Raw genomic sequence first — 18,218 nt, 5'->3', positions numbered from 1 at the left:
GAGGAAGGGGAACCCTCTTGCACTGTTGGTGGGAATATGAACTGGTGCAGCCACTCTGGAAAACTGCGTGGAGGTTCCTCAAAGAATTAGAAATATATCTGCCCTATGACCCAGCAATTGCACTGCTGGGGATTTACCCCAAAGATACAGATGAAGTGAAACGCCAGGACACCTGCACCCCGATGTTTATAGCAGCAATGTCCACAATAGCCAAACTATGGAAGGAGCCTCGGTGTCCATCGACAGATGAATGGATAAAGAAGATGTGGTCTATGTATACAATAGATTATTCCTCAGCCATCAGAAAGGACGAACACCCACCATTTGCTTTGACGTGGATGGAACTGGAGGGTATTATGCTGAGTGAAGTAAGTCAATTGGAGGACAATCATCATATGGTTTCACTCATACGGGGAATATAAGAAATAGTGAAAGGGATTATAGGGGAAAGGAGGGGAAGTGAGTGGGAAATATCAGAGAGGGAGACAAACCATGAGAGACTCCTAACTCTGGGAAACAAATAAGGGGTAGTGGAAGGGGAGGTGGGCGGGAGGATGGGGTGACTGGGTGACGGGCACTGAGGGGGGCACTTGACAGGATGAGCACTGGGTGTTATACTATATGTTGACAAATTGAACTCTAATAAAAAAATACAAAAAAATAAAAGAGCCAGAGCATGATATGCAACAAAACAAAACAAAAACAAAAAAAGTCTATGAACACACAATGGGATTTTGGAGCAAGTCATAATTCACTCCATTTTCTATATCCAAGATAAAGCTGTAAGCCAGCATTGGCTTATCTTGGGAAAAAGAAGTTTGCTTGCCGTCTAAACCAACCAATGCCAAAAAAAGATGACTGAAGTTTCTGAGGGTAGTTGTACAAACTCCTCTGTCTCAATTTTCAGTAAACTGAGAATAAAGCAGTTGTGAAGATTAAGTGGGAAGTTGCTGTGAAATGACTGGCTACTGGCTAACATACAGCAAACACTAAATAAATAGAAGCTACTATTATTATCATTATTTCTTAATGAAATGAAAATAGTATGAAAATAGTATGAAATAGTGAAAATAGTATTGAAATGAAATGAAAATAGTATTAGCCTGGAAGATGGATAATCAATTTTTCTAGGCCACACAAACTTGTGTGATCTCAAGCAAGTAACATGGCTTCTTCCACCCACTACAACTAGAAAAACAGCCATATATGTGAACTTTTGGCTCTTCTTGTGCTCCTTGTCCCCAACAAGCACTGCAACAGCTAACAAACCATTATGCTCATGCGAGAAGTAGAGAGAAATACATCTTTCTCAAGTAATATCACCAAATATTAGATATTCCTTAAACTGAACTGCAAGATTCATCACTAGGCAAAAAAAAAAAAAAAAAGGTTCATGCAACTATTCATGTTATCTACTTGCCTAAATTAGCACTTCAAAATGACAAGCTAACTAGATTGGTTAAAAATAATTTTAACTTTCACTTTTCTTTTTCCTCTAATTCTTTTTAAAATTTCTCTTTATAGACCAAAAAGCAAAAATAATCAGATTCATTATTTTAACTGAGAGTTCACTTAAGAAATATCACTAACCTATGAACTCTTTTCATTCAACCCATTTTACCTCTCCGGCTCTGTATCTGTAAAATAGGTCCAAGACTAGACGATATATGTTTCACTTCTAACTCTTTAAATGTTTGAACTCAGACTTCCAGAAGTTATTCTCACAAACTAAGCATTCTTCATTTCATTAAGATTATGGAATGAAACTGCTTACTCTAGTAATAAATGGAAATGAACATATTTATGCACATATTCTTAGTCCGAACAAGAAGTATAAATCCAATCAAAGGGAAAATGATGAGGAATTATTTTAATAGATTGTAAAAACTCATCTGCTGTAGTTATACTGAGGAAAAATTCAATTATGGCTATTAAAGACAAAGTTTGAAGCTGTTTTAAAATAAAAGGATTCTAAAGGATAATATGATAGTAGAGTATTAGATGATTTGATATTTAAAAGTAAATTAATAGTTTGAGACAGAATTACTTTGATAAGATCAAAGCTATCTGTGAAAACTGTACTGAAGTGAAGAAACACCCCTGAACATTATAAGTTTAAAACTATTTAAGCCCTCTTTCTTTGTGGGAAAATAAATTTAATAGGTAGTTTCTTAAGCTGAATTAGGCTGGAGATGCTTATTAATTTTAAGTGTAAACTGTTCATGTTTTTTTCTGCTTTTTTTGTACAGACTTGAACTCTGGAGTTTTACTAGTTAAGAAGCTCCTCAGTGGCCTAATGTATGTAAAATAATCTGGCAGGAGATCTGGCACATGGCAGGTGCACAACAGAAAATTAGTTTTCTTCTCTTTCCTCCCCTATCAGCATTGTCCAGTTTATGAATTAGGTCAAAGTTAATCATGATACCAGGATGAAAAAATTATGATTGAAGTCATGAAAAACAATCAAGAAATGTAAACAGGAGCCGAAATAAACACCTTCTGGTCTGTTATCAGGCACCCATCTTCCTTAGGTGTTTAAGTTTGAAGTTCTTAACCACATAAAACAGAAGCACCTGCAAATGTTTGTGCTCTATTACACATGCTTTTACAGAGCAATGAAGCACAGTATCAGCACCAAAATGAAGAAAACTTTCTTTAAAGTCATTTATTTGCAATGTATTATCAGTAGGTCCAGGACAGGTTTTATTAAAAACAAGAGTCTATTTTTTTCTGAAGAAGCATGTTCGATTTTCAAATGAAGAAATAATGTTAGGTTCCCTTGAAATAAAATGACATATTTAATATGCATTAAATGATGACTTGGGAAAAGAAAGAACTTCAGGAGATACTTTTTTTTTCTTAGATGAATACATTTGGCATAATGTGTTTTCAGTGTGCTATCTAATACTATAGTGATAGGTAACATAGATATATATAAAATTGGCTTTTTGGGTAAATAATGAAATGTCATCTACCTTAACAGATTCTTTTTAAAGAACTGCAGAAAAGGTTGATATATCTGTATGCAGTGATTACAAATTATGTAGAATTTTGGGAATGTTCATTTTTTTCCTTCCAATTTACTCTGAAATATCAATGAAGATTCCCTCAATAACACAGAAGAGAAACTATAGCCAAGGAGGCAGAGGAGGAAGGCTTGGGAGAAAGTTATGAATTTTCAAGGGAAAATATACCATAGATTCACTCCATTTTATAGCTTCTAAAGACCTTAGGGATAGATACTTCAGGAATTCATCAACAGAATTTCATTTTTAAAGGCTGGGGTTTCTATGTTTAAAACCTTTAATTAGAAATAACATATGCCTTCAAATGTATTAATATGCTACATCCTAACACCAATACATTACATTAATACAATACATTAAGTCCACCAATACATTAATCTGAGTTACCAATTTAACTAGTCGTTGTGCAAGACTAGGAATAAAGTTCTTCCATAATCTCTGATTCATTGAAGAAAGTCTTAAAATGGCAAGGTTAAAAACTTTTATCACTTACCTTCATGACTCAGGATTTTCTTGATACCATGATTCCAAAATGTTATGTACAAATAAATTGGATACTGAGTTTGGTATTTGTCCCATGAAGTGTTACCATTTGAATTAAAGAAGCTTAGGAAATGTCGGTTACCAAAGCTAAACGGATTTATGATTTCTCACAAAGAGGGGGAGGAGGAAATAGGGGAGGTAGAGGGATATAGCTGTTTTTTAAATATCTGGTTGAGAAAATGGGTAAAGAGATGATGTTCATGATCTGAGGTGGGCTGATAAAATCCATACAGACTTGTTTTTCCTTTAAACTTTGTGTTCTGTAGTGTCAGATCCATGATATCTATGACCACATTTTAGTATGCAAAGAGGGAAAAATATTTTCTCTAGAATAGTTTGCTTGTTATATATAGAGTTTACATTTTTCTAATTTGCCAAGTCTTTGGATTTCTGTCAGGTAGTACAAAACCACATGCAAAAGAATCCTAAATCAAATAGGTTCAAATAAAACTCCAATAACAGCCTACAGAATTCCAGCAGGTGGGGGGCACCTGAATGGCTCAGTAGGTTAAACGTCCTACTCTTGGTGTTCTTATTCTCTCTCTCTCTCTCTCTCAAAGAAAATAAATCAAATCTTTAAAAAAAGAAAAAGAAAAGAAAAAGGAATGCCAGTAGGGATCTGAAGATTCCCAGAGCCAGATTAAGGCAGTAAGAAGCTGGCTGGCCTACTGGCCCTCCATAGTTCTCAAATTACCATTAACATTTTCTGAAATATCTCAAGGAAAGAAAATTCAGTAGTTCTGGAAAGAAATTAGTAATAAGAAACGTGTTTATATTGCAGGCAAAAGAAGCAGCAGTTCAGAACCCATTTTTCATTTCATGCTCACTTAGCAGGGGAACTGTGAGCCCTCCAAGGAAGGAGAAGCATGGCTTGGGTTGGAAATGCCTGCTCAGAACTACAAAATCTGAGCAGCAGATAACCTTTGTGATACAAGGAAGATCTTGTATTTCTGTTCTGACTCCAGAGGTTAGAAACTAGGAGAATAAAGGTTTCGCTTGGCTTTCGTGTGTGTGTGTGTGTGTGTGTGTGTGTGTGTGTGTGTGTGAGAGAGAGAGAGAGAGAGAGAGAGAGAGAAGAGAGAAGGAGGGAGGGAGGCAGGCAACATGAGCAAGCATTAGAGTGAGTGTGCTGTGGAATGGAGGTGGAAGGCTGAATATAAAAGTTTTCAAATTATTATCTGCATAAGAAATCAGATACTACTTACTAGTCATTCAAATCAAATCTACAGTCAGGCTGCATGTGAATAATTTTTTAAAAATTCAGGTTCCTGGCCCCACTCCAATATTTGATTACATAGATCTGCCATGAGGGTTAGGAACCAAAGACCATGAATTAGTACAAAAACTCTTTCCAATTTAATTTCTTCACTATTTCTGTTTCACCTGATCTGTTTTCCCAAAGTGATGAAAAGCAGAAAACTGGGGAAAAACCATCCTATTCTGAAGCCAGTTTTTGAGACAAAGAAGGACCCTAAGAGGTTACAGTGGATTATGTATAAAGTTAGGAGAGGAAAGTACTTTGAATTATTAAGGTTTGCTGTAGGAAGGAATGGCCCCAGGAAGCCCCTGGTTAGGAGCTTAGCAACACCAGTCCCTGTTTGGTTCTTGACTCTGGTTATCACAGAGTTATCATCTTCTGTATTGTATCTCCTTTCTGCCTTTACTGTTCCCAACTGGTCCTAGGCAGAAACTGGGGGGAAAAGAATGGGTGCTGCAGCAGAGAAGGGTAATACAACCCTAGTTATGTCTGATTTTACAGAAATGTGTGTTGCCTCTTCCCAAATTGTTTCAAAATCTGCTGTTAATTGATGAAGATTACATTCTCTTAAGTTTTCTCAGTATTCCATCAGATAAAGCACATTCATTTACACTAACAAGTAAAGATTTATTTTAGTGTTTGCTTTTAGAAAACTAACCAAATCATGCCTGCAGGAAGGAAAAAATACCATTTTGCTTTTTTATATGACCCTTTAAAAAATCTACCCAAAGTAAGTATAGCATAGGTTCAGAGAAAGGAACTATGAGGGAAGGTGTCATTTAAAAAGTTCTCCTAGAATCAACTGTGGTTAAAAATTGAGTATTATAAACAAACAAACAGACAATGACAAGTGTTGGTGAAGATGTGGGGAAACTGGAGCCCTTGAATATTGCTGGTATGATGTAAAATGATTCAGTTGGTGTGGAAAACACTTTGGCTGCTTCTCAAAAAAGTTCAACATATAATTACTATATGATATAGCAACTCCACTCCTAGGTATCTATCCAAAAGAACTAAAAATGGGTACAAATATATGTATCCATGTGCTCACAGCAGCACTATACCCAAAAGCCAAAAGTGTTCTGAAATGAACATCCACCCAGCCAGGATCCTTGAAAGCGTTATGTTAAGTGAAAGATGCCAGACACAAGTAGTTATACATTATATGATTCCATTTATATGATACATTCAGAATCAGCAAATTCATAGAAAGTAGACTGCATAGAGTAGAGAACAGGGAACAATTGTTGAATGGATGTGGAGTTTCTTTTTGGGTAATGGACGTTGTTTTAGAACTACACAAAGGTGGTAGTTGCACAATATTGTAAATGTACTAAATAATATGCCAAGCAAAATAAGTCAATCAGAGAAAAACAAGTATCATATGACCTCATTCATATGTGGAATTTTTTTTTCGTATGTGGAATTTAAGAAACAAAATGGATGAACATTTGGGAGTGAGGGAACAGAGAGAGAGGGAAACAATAATGAAAGACTCTTAACTATAAACAACAAACTGAGGACAGATGGAGGGAGGTGGTTGGGGGATGGGATAGATGGGTGATGGGTATTAAGGAGGGGATGTGTTTTGCGAGCACTGGGCATTATATATGTTAAGTGATGACTCACTGAACTCTACTCTTGAAATCAATATTGAGCTGCATGTCAACTACCTAGAATTTAAATAAAAGCAAAGAAAAAATTCCACTGAATTATTATTCACTTTAAAACAGTTATTTGGGCACCTGGCTGGCTCAGAAGGTTAAGCATCTGCCTTTGGCTCAGGTGATGATCCCAGGCTCCTGGGATCAAGTCCCGTATCAGGCTCCCTTTCCCTCTGCCTGACACTCCCCCTGCTTGTACTCTCTTTCTGTCAAATAAATAAATAAAATCTTTTAAAACATGGTTATTTTAATGTTATGTGAATGAAAACAACAACAACAACAAAAAGGAGTGTTTTCTTAGTAGCTTTGGGTGTTATCCTCACAACTAAGAAATGGGTGTTGGTCTGTACATACCTGGAAGACAAGGCTGATGTTGCTGAAGCACCACATTTGGCTCTGCAGATACGGGTACTTCCTCAGAAACATACTTTAAAAGCTCCTTCCCCAGATATGTCACCTGTACATAGTTAAGCACAGAATTAAAAATTCTGTATTTCAAAAGAAGCAAATAAACTCGTCTCTTGCAAGTTTTAACTTTAGTATTGACTATTGTCTATCATAGATTGGCAAACTATAGTCCATGGTCAAATCTGGCCTGCCACCTTTTTCTGTAAGTAAAGTTTTATTGGGTAGCCCCAGTGGCTTAGCGGTTTAGCACCGCCTTCAGCCCAGGGCATGATCCTGGAGACCCAGGATCAAGTCCCACGTCAGGCGCCCTGCATGGAGTCTGCTTCTCCCTCTGCCTGTCTCTCTCTGTGTGTGTCTCTAATAAATAAATAAAATCTTTAAAAAAAAGTTTTATTAAAACACAAAGATACCCATTCATTTACTTAATATCAATGGATGCTTTTGTGCTGTAACATGACTGAATATTCACGACAAAGGCAATATGGCCAGAAAGCCTGAAATGTTTATTTGGCCCTTTAGAGAAAACATTTGTTGACCCTGTTGTTTATCACTAATTCTCTCATCCATTCACTTGTTAAACAACCATTAGTCCAGCATCCACTACTTTATAAAATTAAAAAATTAATGTTGTACTAATAAAATTAAGCCATAAAACAGTGCTTTCAAGAAACTAGACATTTAACTAATTAGATTATTAATATTTCAGGTCTATGTATCCAAATTTTTTGGCTTTTTCTGGTTAGTGAACTTAGCTACTATTTACAACCCCAAAGGTCAGATCTTGGAATACCTACACACAAGTAGGTTGGGCCGAGGCAGAATGGCAAACACTTGCCAGAGGGTCTTTGGGTTCTCCACTCTTAGTTCTAGGGCAGCCTGATAATATACCCCTGAAGCTAGGTTCTCTGTGGCTAAACCATCTAGTCTCCATGTGCACATCCCTTACTCCAAGATACTTTCTTAGAACTTCTAAGCTCAAGCAATAACTTTCCTCTAGGCCCCCATAAATTCTGTGCTTATATTTGTCAAGGCACTTATTAAATTATGTGTTAATATGTCTGTTTCCATTATCATGAGCTCCTTGAGGACAAGGTCTGTGTCATATTCATTTTTATACTCTTAGCACTTCACATAGTGCCTCACAGTTCTAGGGGAAAAAGCCCTCTGATGCTCCTGCTCTTCAAGATTCTTAAATTCTCTGAGCCTCTGTTTGTACATTTGTAAAACAAGTAACTCCAGCTTATTAGGTCTTGTTGTGAGGATTAGAATAATACATGAGGGCAGCCCGCGTGGCTCAGCGGTTTAGTGCCACCTTCAACTCAGGGTGTGATCCTGGAGACCCGGGATTGAGTTCCACATCAAGCTCCCTGCATGGAGCCTGCTTCTCTCTCTGCCTGTGTCTCTGCCTCTCTCTCTCTCTGTGTGTGTGTGTGTGTGTGTCTCATGAATAAATAAATAAAATCTTTTAAAAAAAGAATAATACATGAAAAGCATTTGGCATACTGTCTAGCACATCCTGAGTGCTCAACAAATGTCTGTTATTTAACAGAATGGGGCATACATAAGGGATCTGGAAGGTTTAGGCACCCTCTTGGCTCAATCCCATAACCAAATAAGCTTGGTAGTGGAAATGGAACAGCTCTGTCTACCCAGTGTGCTAATGCATCCCCACTTGCCATGGAAGGAGAGATGAAGCCTCTGAATGCCATCTGTCAGTTCTTCAAACAACTAACAATTAGAAACAATGGATTTTGTTCATGTTGTGCTCTGACAATATCCAAAACACCTTACATACCCATCAAGTACAGGCTCAGTATGTTTTCACCCGTATTTCAGATTTAAAGTATATTTTTATCTGTTAGTACTAGGTAATATAAAGTGGTAAAACTGTACTTTAGTAGCCTTAGAGGCGATGAGTTCACATAGGTCTTAAACACACCACCGGGGTAATTCAGACATTGAAAGGACACAGCTTTAAAAAAATCCACTGAGTTAAAGATCTAATTTCCATAAGGTGGGAGTGATTTATTGAACAAGGATAATAAGGTACAGGCCTTAAAATATTCAGGCACTAGGTCACCCTTGGAAACTGTCCATTTCAACTGGAAGGTATTAGGCTGAGTGAAGTAAGTCAATCGGAGAAGGACAATCATCATATGGTTTCACTCATATGGGGAATATAGAAAATAGTGAAAGGGATTATAGGGGAAAGGAGGCAAACTGAGTGGGAAAAATCAGAGAGGGAGACAAACCATGAGAGACTCCTAACTCTGGGAAATGAACAAAGGGTTGTGGAAGGGGAGGTGGGTGGGGGATGGGGTGACTGGGTGATGGGCACTGAGGGGGGCACTTGATGGGATGAGCACTGGGTGTTCTATTATATGTTGGCAAATAAAACTCCAATTAAAAAATATACAAAAAAGAAAAGAAAAAAAGAAACTCTCCATTTCATAATATTGTCTGTGCTCTAATTGGCTAAAGCATAAGAGCAAACTCATCACATTTGCATATAACTCAAACTTTGAATCCTCAACTCAATCTTGAATCCAAACCTAGTCATATGCCTGTTCTGAAAGAAACATGTAGGAAGAGCTGTAGGTGAGGTCCTTAGGGTCTTAGACTACACAGCTGCCAGCAATCTTGACAACTTCACCAATCAAAACTCATTCTGATGAAGGGCAGGTGATGGGATGCCACCTCCCCCAGATGAAAACTGTAATAAAGTTGGAGTTAGGGTAAGGTGCATTCTGTGAGCATACCTATAGGTTGTTGGTTCTTTCTAAAAGGTGGAACTGCAGGAAGTGCTTCATCCTAAGGCCACTGATGCTTTCCCTAAAGCTCTTAGGCAGAAGGTCCATTATTCTCAGTAATCAGTTTATACTGACTCCCTAATATGATACTTAGGGGGGAAAAAGGCACATGCGCATGTGTGTGTGTGCGTGTTGGTGGAGTGGATGGATGATTCAGTTAACCACTGTTCTGGAAATACAGCTAATTAGCCAACTGAAATTATTAATTAACTTTATTTTGGTAAGATCTCTGAAGAAATAAAGTACAATTTCAATTGTCATTAATTGCAATAACAAATGTTTCTCTTTACTCTATAATTCTAATATGCATCAAGAAAAAATACAAACATACCCTGCCTTTATTTTTTTAAAGATTTTATTCATTTATTCACAAGACACACACACAGAGAGAGAGAGAGAGAGAGAGAGAGAGAGAGAGAGGCAGAGACATAGTCAGAGGGAGAACCAGGCTCCATGCAGGAAGCCCAACGTGGGACTCGATCCTGGGTTTCCAGGATCAAGTCTTGGGCTGGAGGCAGGCCCTAAACTGCTGAGCCACCCAGAGATCCATATAACCTGCCTTTAAATATTAAAGAGGTGTCCAAGAATTTATTTCCCTGCTGGGGCTCCATTTTATTTGAAAGTATCAGTCCATTTTTCATATGTCTTCAGGAAAACCATTTGTTGGTACTGACTAATGTGAATCTCTTCATGGATGATCAAATGATTGTTTTAATTCCATTTCAAGTTTTATGATGCAAATCTTAACAAAATTGCACTACCTCAAAAGGAAGAGAGGAAAGGATAATTGTTTTTGATATCAGGAGTTTGGTGGGAGGAAGGCAAAGAAGGAAAGGTTTTCTTTTAGGGTCACTGTAACATAAAACACATTTTGGAAAAGTAAAATAATTCTCAAATATTTGAGAAGGATATATCAAAGTGTAATAACTACCACAAAAGAACTCATCCTGGAAAAGTAATGATGAAAGTCACGTTCATCTTCATATCACCTACCTCCTCCCAATCCTCATCCTAAAGCCTCTCCTTCTCCATTTCCCCCAGGCACTGCACACAGCTCCAGGCAAGAAAAGGGCAGTAGGCCTTTCACATTATTTATGGTTTAGGATTCACACCTCTCGGATATTTGTATTGTAAAAGGGCCTACATCTCCAACCATCTGAGCTGGGCTCTTAGGAGGTTTAAGTTAAGATAATTTGGGAATGATTAATTGACTCAGTGAGGCTGTCTGGCCATCTAGATCAACAATTTTAATCACGTTTTTAAAAAGATTTATTTATTTATGAGCGAGAGTGTGTGAGTAGTAGGAGGTGCAGAGGGAGAGGGAGACACAAAAGACGCCCCACTGAGCAGGGAGCCTGACACAAGGCTTGATCCCAGGATCCTGAGATTGCTATCTGAGCCCAACTCAAGAGTCAGAGACTTAACTGAATGAGCCACCCAGGTACACCAATAATTTTCATCACTTTCTATACTACTACCTCAACCTTTCCATATCTTAATATTCCTAATCATGGTGGTAGGAGGAATTGTTTTTGAAAGTATGTAGGGTGAGGAGTAACCATAGAGAAAAGTTGATACTAAATCCAAAGTAGTGAATTTATAAGGGTAGAAATTCAGAGAGTGAGTCATTTGGATGGGAAGTATATTTTCACAAGAGAACTGTCAATGCTCCTTCAGTCACTGCCCAAAATGGCAGTCTATTTTTCATCTGCAAAATCCAGTCCTGAGCATTCACAAAAATAAACTATCATAGCCATTCTTATGATTATCATACCACAACTTTGTCACAGAAAGGTGTTTTTTTTTTTCCTGTGGAAGTGGACAATTTTTCCTGCACAAGAATGAGACTTTGCATAAATTCATAAAGGCAGCTAAGTAAATACTGTGTGCTCTTTTGAGTTCAGGGCATCCTGTTTCCAAAGAAAGGAATGTAGTTTCCGTTGTGTCACTGTAAATGTAGAAAGTAATGTACAGGGAACCATAAGATCAGGTTCTAGTCCTGGTTCTGGCACTTACTGGCCTTGAGGCTAATCAAGTCACTTAATCTCCTATACCTGTGGTTTTATATCCAGAGATAGAGAAAAATAGCTGATTTTCTTACCTCATGAGGTTGTGAAAGAATATATGTAAAAGGCTTTATAAATCACGTATGGCTATGCAAGTCCTGGAATCTCCAAACTGGAAGGGTCTTTAGAGACAATTAGCACTACTACTTATATATAAGAAAAATGAAGTTCAGAAAGTTAAGTGACTTGATCTAGATCAGTGATTCTTACTCCAGTTTGTCTATTATAATTACCTGGAGAGCTGTTTAAAATATTGCCACCTGGTCTTCAGTCAAGACTATTAGGATCAGAAGGTATCTGACTGTGGTCCAACAGGCATTAGTAGTCTTTAAGACCTCCCCAAGTGACTCTAATGTGTAGGCAGAATTGAAAAACATTCCCAGATCATGTAACTTCTCAAGAGTGGAACCAGGAACTAGTTTGGCCTCCCATCTCCCACCCAGAGATCATTCTTACCCATCAGGATGATAGCTAATATCTAGGAGACCATAGCAGTAAAGCAATCAGTAATGACCAGTGGGAGGGAGTAAGCATCAGGATTCCCTGTATAGCAACCCAGCTGCTTGGGTAGGAAGTATGAGTCATTTGTGTCTAGAGGCTCTGCCATTCTGTCTGAGGTAGGACAAGACCTAGTTTTTCAGAATTTCTTGCCTGATGACCAACCCATTCCTGGCCCCATTGCCATACCAGCATTCTCAAAATGAGTTAGCAGAAATGTTCACTTTTACCAATGTAGCAAAGAGCTCCTGTCCTTGAGAAGTGACTAAGAATTCATGAGTTACCTCATGACAAGAAGAGGTAGAGGTTTCTGTGGTAAGTTTTATTTTATTTTTTTTAAGATTTTGTTTATTTATTCATGAGACAGAGAGAGAGAGAGAGGCAGAGACACAGGCAGAGGGAGAAGCAGGCTCCACACGGGGAGCCTGATGTGGGACTCAATCCCGGGTCTCCAGGATCATGGCCCGGGGTGGAAGGCAGCACTAAACCGCTGGGCCACTGGGGCTGCCCCATGTGGTTAAGGTTTATTTTATTTTATTTTATTTTATTTTATTTTATTTTATTTTATTTATTTATTTGAGAGAAAGGGCGGGGGGGGGGGGCAGAGACACAGGCAGAGGGAGAAGCAGGCTCCATGCAGGGAGCCCGATGTGGGACTCGATCCCGGGTCTCCAGGATCTTGCCTAGGCTGAAGGCGGCGCTAAACGGCTGAGCCACCAGGGCTGCCCCATGTGGTTAAGTTTTAAAAAAGGATTTCATTTTATTTTATTTTTTAAGATTTATTTATTTGTTTGTTTGTTTGTTTATGATAGAGATAGAGAGAGGCAGAGACACAGGAGGAAGGAGAAGCAGGCTCTATGCCAGGAGCCCGACGTGGGACTCGATTCCGGGACTCCTGGATCGCGCCCCGGGCCAAAGGTAGGTGCCAAACCGCTGAGCCACCCAGGGATCCCCTAAAAAAGGATTTTAAATATTGTAAAAAAAAACTCCACCATGGTAGTGTTTCTCAGCCTGGGGTATTTATTAGAAGTACATGAGTGACCTATGGTATTTTTAAAATTTTTAGGATAATTAAAAAATTTACAGGTCTATTTAGATAATCTTATGAATATCTTACAACCAAGAATTCTAATTGTAGTGCTTACTTGCCTTTGGCTTCATTGCCAACATAGGTGTTAAACTATATGATGAACTGACATGGCTGGTAAGGAAAGACCAGAGGCAATGTGGTAAATAAATGAGGCCTAAGTACAGAGTGAGAGCCAAATGATGTCACAGCCAGCTATTCAAAAGCAGAAAATGCAGTAGTTCCAATAAAGAAAAAGAGTGGGAGAACTGAGTCATCACTGGGCACACAGTAGCAGAGGCATATTGAAGCTCAAAAAAACTCAACTACAGAAATCAGTACCATATTCATGTTGTGAGCACAGAGTATTTCAGCAAAATGATATAAACTATCACAAGTTTAGAAAACTTTAATAAAAAGGGATTTCCAAGGGTAAAATGTTAATTACTAACATGAAAATATGATTCATGCTTTCATGGAAATGGCTGGACATGTGAAAACTAGATGGCCTGTGATTCCAGGAGTGGTAAATAAACAAGAAAAATCCTTTAAGAAAAAAAAAACAGATTCTACAGTAGAGAAAAATCTAAGATGTGCTGATATAAGTAAAGGAACTACACCATAGTTTTGGAAGCACAAAAGTCTAGGATATCAGAAAATAGGTTACGGACTAGGAAGGAGGGGAGGAGCTAGGAGGAAGGGTTAGCAGAGCTAAGTGGGACAAAAAAGGGGAAAAGAAACTGCTTTTTATTTCTTAGGTACTGAGGCTTATAAAATGGCTAGTGGAGGGGAAGGCATCTGCAGTTCTGTTTGACAGTATTGGTGGATGTCTGAAGATTCACACTTTCCTGGGTCAATCACTGAAAGATTGTTCCCTTAAGTGTGGCCATGGATATCTGGAGGTGAACCTCAAAGGTGTCTGTCATTAATAGTCTTTAAATTGGTGGTTAAACGGGGCTTATAACTCATAATATAGAACTATGGGGAAGACTACTAAGTCTGAGAAGTTGGAATGAAAAGATATATTTCTTTTTGGGAGGTTGGCAACTGATGGATAAAACTGTGTTCACACAAAAGCACACCATAACTTCTGTGGGTCTTAGGCTGCTTACTTGTTCCTTTGTCTTTACGGGAAGTTTTTCCTTCATTACATCAGAATACTAACATATAACTAAATCATCAATATACCAGAGGTCTCAAATTCTCTATGTGGAGTCACAAAGTACTGAATTCACCTGGAGGGATAATAGGGGAAGGTTGAGGGCATTTGAATTTCTGAGACCAGATGAGGAACAAGGAAGGAAAGGCTGTCAGCTGTCCAATTCTGCCCCTGGGGATTTCTGGCAAATAAGAGTTGTGGGAGAAAGTATGTAGCATATCGTACAAAGAATATATAGTTTGGAGAATTTCTGATTTCTTAAAAAAATAGTTTTATCATAAAAAAATAAGTACCTTTCCATTTGAATATGAAGTTACAGATATACTTAAGAATGACTCACCTTACTCCAAGCATAATTCCAAGTCACATAACTGTTGCCTCCTAGAAGATCCTTGAGCCAGGTGACTGGATTTTGATAAATCTGACCATTTTCTACCTTAATTTTACCGCTCAGTAAGACACTGGCTTTGTGGGTAGTCTCCTAAAGTGAAAAATGAAAAAAAAAATTAAGAAAGAAAAATACCTGAAATATGTAAACTTCTACTTTTGGCCATGATGGAGTAAGAGGAACCAGATTTACCCTAACACAAACAAAAAACAGACAAAATATATTAAGCAGTGGTTTGCAAGGTACTAAACAGCAGGCAACAAAGTACAGTACCCTGAGAAGTGAGAAATGAATGAGGTAAGCCTTCCAAGTGTCCTAGCTCCCTGCCTTGAATGTTACCAGGTCAGGGTGCAGGAAGAGGGGATTCTAGGCAAAGCCTGTTGACGCCCTGAGTTGAGGAGACAGAGCAGAGATCATGGAGGCAAGGTACCTAGAGTTTGCAGGACAGAATACTGAAGAAGAGAGCAATACAAAGAGGGAGGACTCTGCAGATCTTCAGGGGGTCCTCTTTAGCATTCAGCTGAGTAGTGATTGGCCGTGTTTGGGAGCAAGTTACCCAGGGCTGGGAAAAGAACCACCTGAAAGGATTAGAGGTAAGGACATCTGGCATTCTCAAAGGTCAGAAATAGTGCCTGTTCCCAACAGCACAACTAGAAAACCTCATAACTGGTGGGGCTTTGGTAGGGTACACAGAAGAGTCAGTTATTTCCCACTCAGTAGTAGGAAATAACTAGCCCTAGATTGAACACATTGCTCCAGTCCTGCTGACCAAATCTTAAAAGCAAGACACCAAAGGGTCAAACTATTTCCAAGGAACTTAACTGCATCCTAGAATAAATCTACAATATATTTATAAGAATAAAAAATATTCAGCATCCAGCAAGGTAGATTTCACAATGTGTAGGATTCAATGAAAAATTCACAGGCCTAGAAAGAAGTAGGAAAATACAACTCATACAGAAGAGATAAAGCAAACAACTGAAAATGAGAACTGATAAGAATGTTTGCATTAGCAGACAAAAACATTAAGTAGTTATTACAATCATATTCCACATGTTCAAAAGTTATGTAGAGACATGGAAAATATTTTTTAAAAGACCAAAATCAAAATTCTAGAGATGGAGAATACATTGATGATTAGATATTTCTTTTTTTATTAGATATTTCAAACAAAAAGATTAGTAAATTCAAAGACAAAGGAATAAGAATTGCATAAAAATGAAACACCGAGAAAAGAGAATTTTTTTAAATGAAAAGATTATCAGTGAATTATAGAAGGATTTCAAGCAATCCATTATGTATGTAATAAGAGGTTCAAAAATGGAGGGGAGGGAGGAAATAATGTTTGGAGAAATAATGGCTGAAATGTTTCCACATCTGAGATTAAAATTTGGAACACAGAGATTCAAGAAATTCAATAACCCCCAAGCATAAGAAACAAAAATATTATGCTAATACTCCTCATAATCAAAATTGCTTAGAACCAGATAAAGAGAAACTCTTACAAGCAGCCAGAAGGAGAAAAAAAGACCCATTATTTATGGAGGAACAAGGTTAAGAACAGTGTGTCTAAACAATGGAGTAAATCTTTAAAGTACTCAAAGAAAAAAAAAACCCTTTCAACACAGGAGTCTATATGTCTAGCAAAAATTATTTCAAAAATGTAGGTGAAATAAACTTTTTCAGACATGGCAAAAGTTAAAAGGATTCACTATTGGCAGAAGACCTTCAATGCAAAAAATGTTAAAGATAGTCCTCCAGGCAGAAGAAAGATGACAGCAAATGTCAATCAGGATCTACACAAAGGAAACAAAAACAGAAATAGTAACTACATGAGAAAAAATATTTTTCTTAACATTTAAGTCTACTTCAAAGATAATTTTTTAAACAAAAATAATAATGTATGGAATTTATAACATTAGATCAAAGCAAAATATATGATAACACAAAGGTCAGGAGTAGAGAAAGGGAAGCATACTAGCTTGTGGTTCTTAGAGTATACATGAAGTGATAAAATATCACAGGTACTGGGAGAAGTTAAAAATATGTTCCATAAACTCTAATACCACAACTGAAGTAAAACGAATTATAGCTAACAAACCAACAAAGGAAACGAAGCATAAAAAAATGAAAAAGGGAACAAAGAGACAAGAGAAATAGAAAACAAATGCCATGTGATATATTTAAACCTAAATTTATTGAAAGTCCCACTGAATGTAAATATTCTTTTTTTAAAAAAATAGATTTTATTTATTTATTTATTTATTTATTTATTTATTTATTTATTTATTTATTTATTTAAGAGAGGGAGAAAAAAACACAAACAGGTGGAAAGACAGATGGAGAGGGAAATGGCCAGGCAGACTCTGCTGAGTGCAGAGCCTAATGCAGTGTGGGGCTTGTTCCCATTATCTTGAGATCATAACCTAAGCTGAAGTCAGATGCTTAACCAGATGAGCTACCCAGGCATCCCTGAATGTGAATATTCTAGAATCGACTTCTGGCATAACAATGTGGGGATCCAGTCTCACATGAAAAGTATTTTAAAAAATTGTTTAAATCTCTGGAAAGGGGGGCACCTGGGTGGCTCAGTGGGTTAGTGCCTGCCTTTGGCCCAGGGTGTGATCCCAGGGTCCTGGGGTTGAATCCCACATTGGGCTTCCTGCATGGAGCCTGCTTCTCCCTCTGACTGTGTCTCTGTCTCTCTCTCTCTCTCTCTCTCTCTCTGTGTGTCTCTCATGAATGAATAAAATCTTTTAAAAAATCTCTGGAAATGAGGGAGGGGCAAGATGGCGGAAGAGCAGGGTCCCCAAATCACCTGTCCCCACCAAATTACCTAGATAACCTTCAAACCATCCTGAAAATTTACGAATTCGGCCTGAGATGTAAAGAGAGACCAGCTGGAATGCTACAGTGAGAAGAGTCCGCGCTTCTATCAAGGTAGGAAGACGGGGAAAAAGAAATAAAGACACAAAAGGCCTCCGAGGGGGAGGGGCCCCGCGAGGAGCCGGGCTGAGGCCGGGGCGAGTGTCCCCAGGACAGGAGAGCCCCGTCCCGGAGGAGCAGGAGCTGCACCAACCTTCCCGGGCGGGCGGAAAGGGGCTCGCAGGGAGTTGGAGCAGGACCCAGGAGGGCGGGGATGCCCTCGGGCTCCCGGGGACACTAACAGACACCTGCGAGCGCAGGAGAGTGCGCCGAGCTCCCTAAGGGCTGCAGCGCGCACGGGGGACCGGAGCAGCTCGGAGGGGCTCGGGAGCGGCTCCAGGGAGGGAGCTGCAGGGCGGGAGCGCGAATCCAACAGCGCAGGCCCCGGAGCACAGGGCGCCGGGACA

The 18,218-nt window shown here is 38.6% G+C and overlaps 1 protein-coding gene across 1 annotated transcript in view; it reads right to left on the bottom strand.

Moving 5' to 3' along the window:
• The window catches only part of LOC129515320 (ankyrin repeat domain-containing protein 31-like), a 59,466-nt gene that overhangs the window by 602 nt on the left and 40,646 nt on the right, over positions 1-18,218 (bottom strand). The window contains exons 8-9 of the mRNA XM_055334210.1: positions 14,839-14,979; positions 6,846-6,948 (exon numbers count right to left, since the gene is read on the bottom strand). Coding sequence (XP_055190185.1) covers positions 6,846-6,948; positions 14,839-14,979 — 244 coding nt within the window. The remainder of the gene's footprint in view (positions 1-6,845; positions 6,949-14,838; positions 14,980-18,218) is intronic.

The sequence above is a fragment of the Nyctereutes procyonoides genome, unplaced genomic scaffold, assembly GCF_905146905.1.
Source record: "Nyctereutes procyonoides isolate TBG_1078 unplaced genomic scaffold, NYPRO_anot_genome, whole genome shotgun sequence".
Taxonomy (NCBI): Eukaryota; Metazoa; Chordata; class Mammalia; order Carnivora; family Canidae; genus Nyctereutes; species Nyctereutes procyonoides.
The sequence above is the reverse complement of the archived record's forward strand: the minus strand, read 5'-3'. Positions and strand labels throughout refer to the sequence as shown.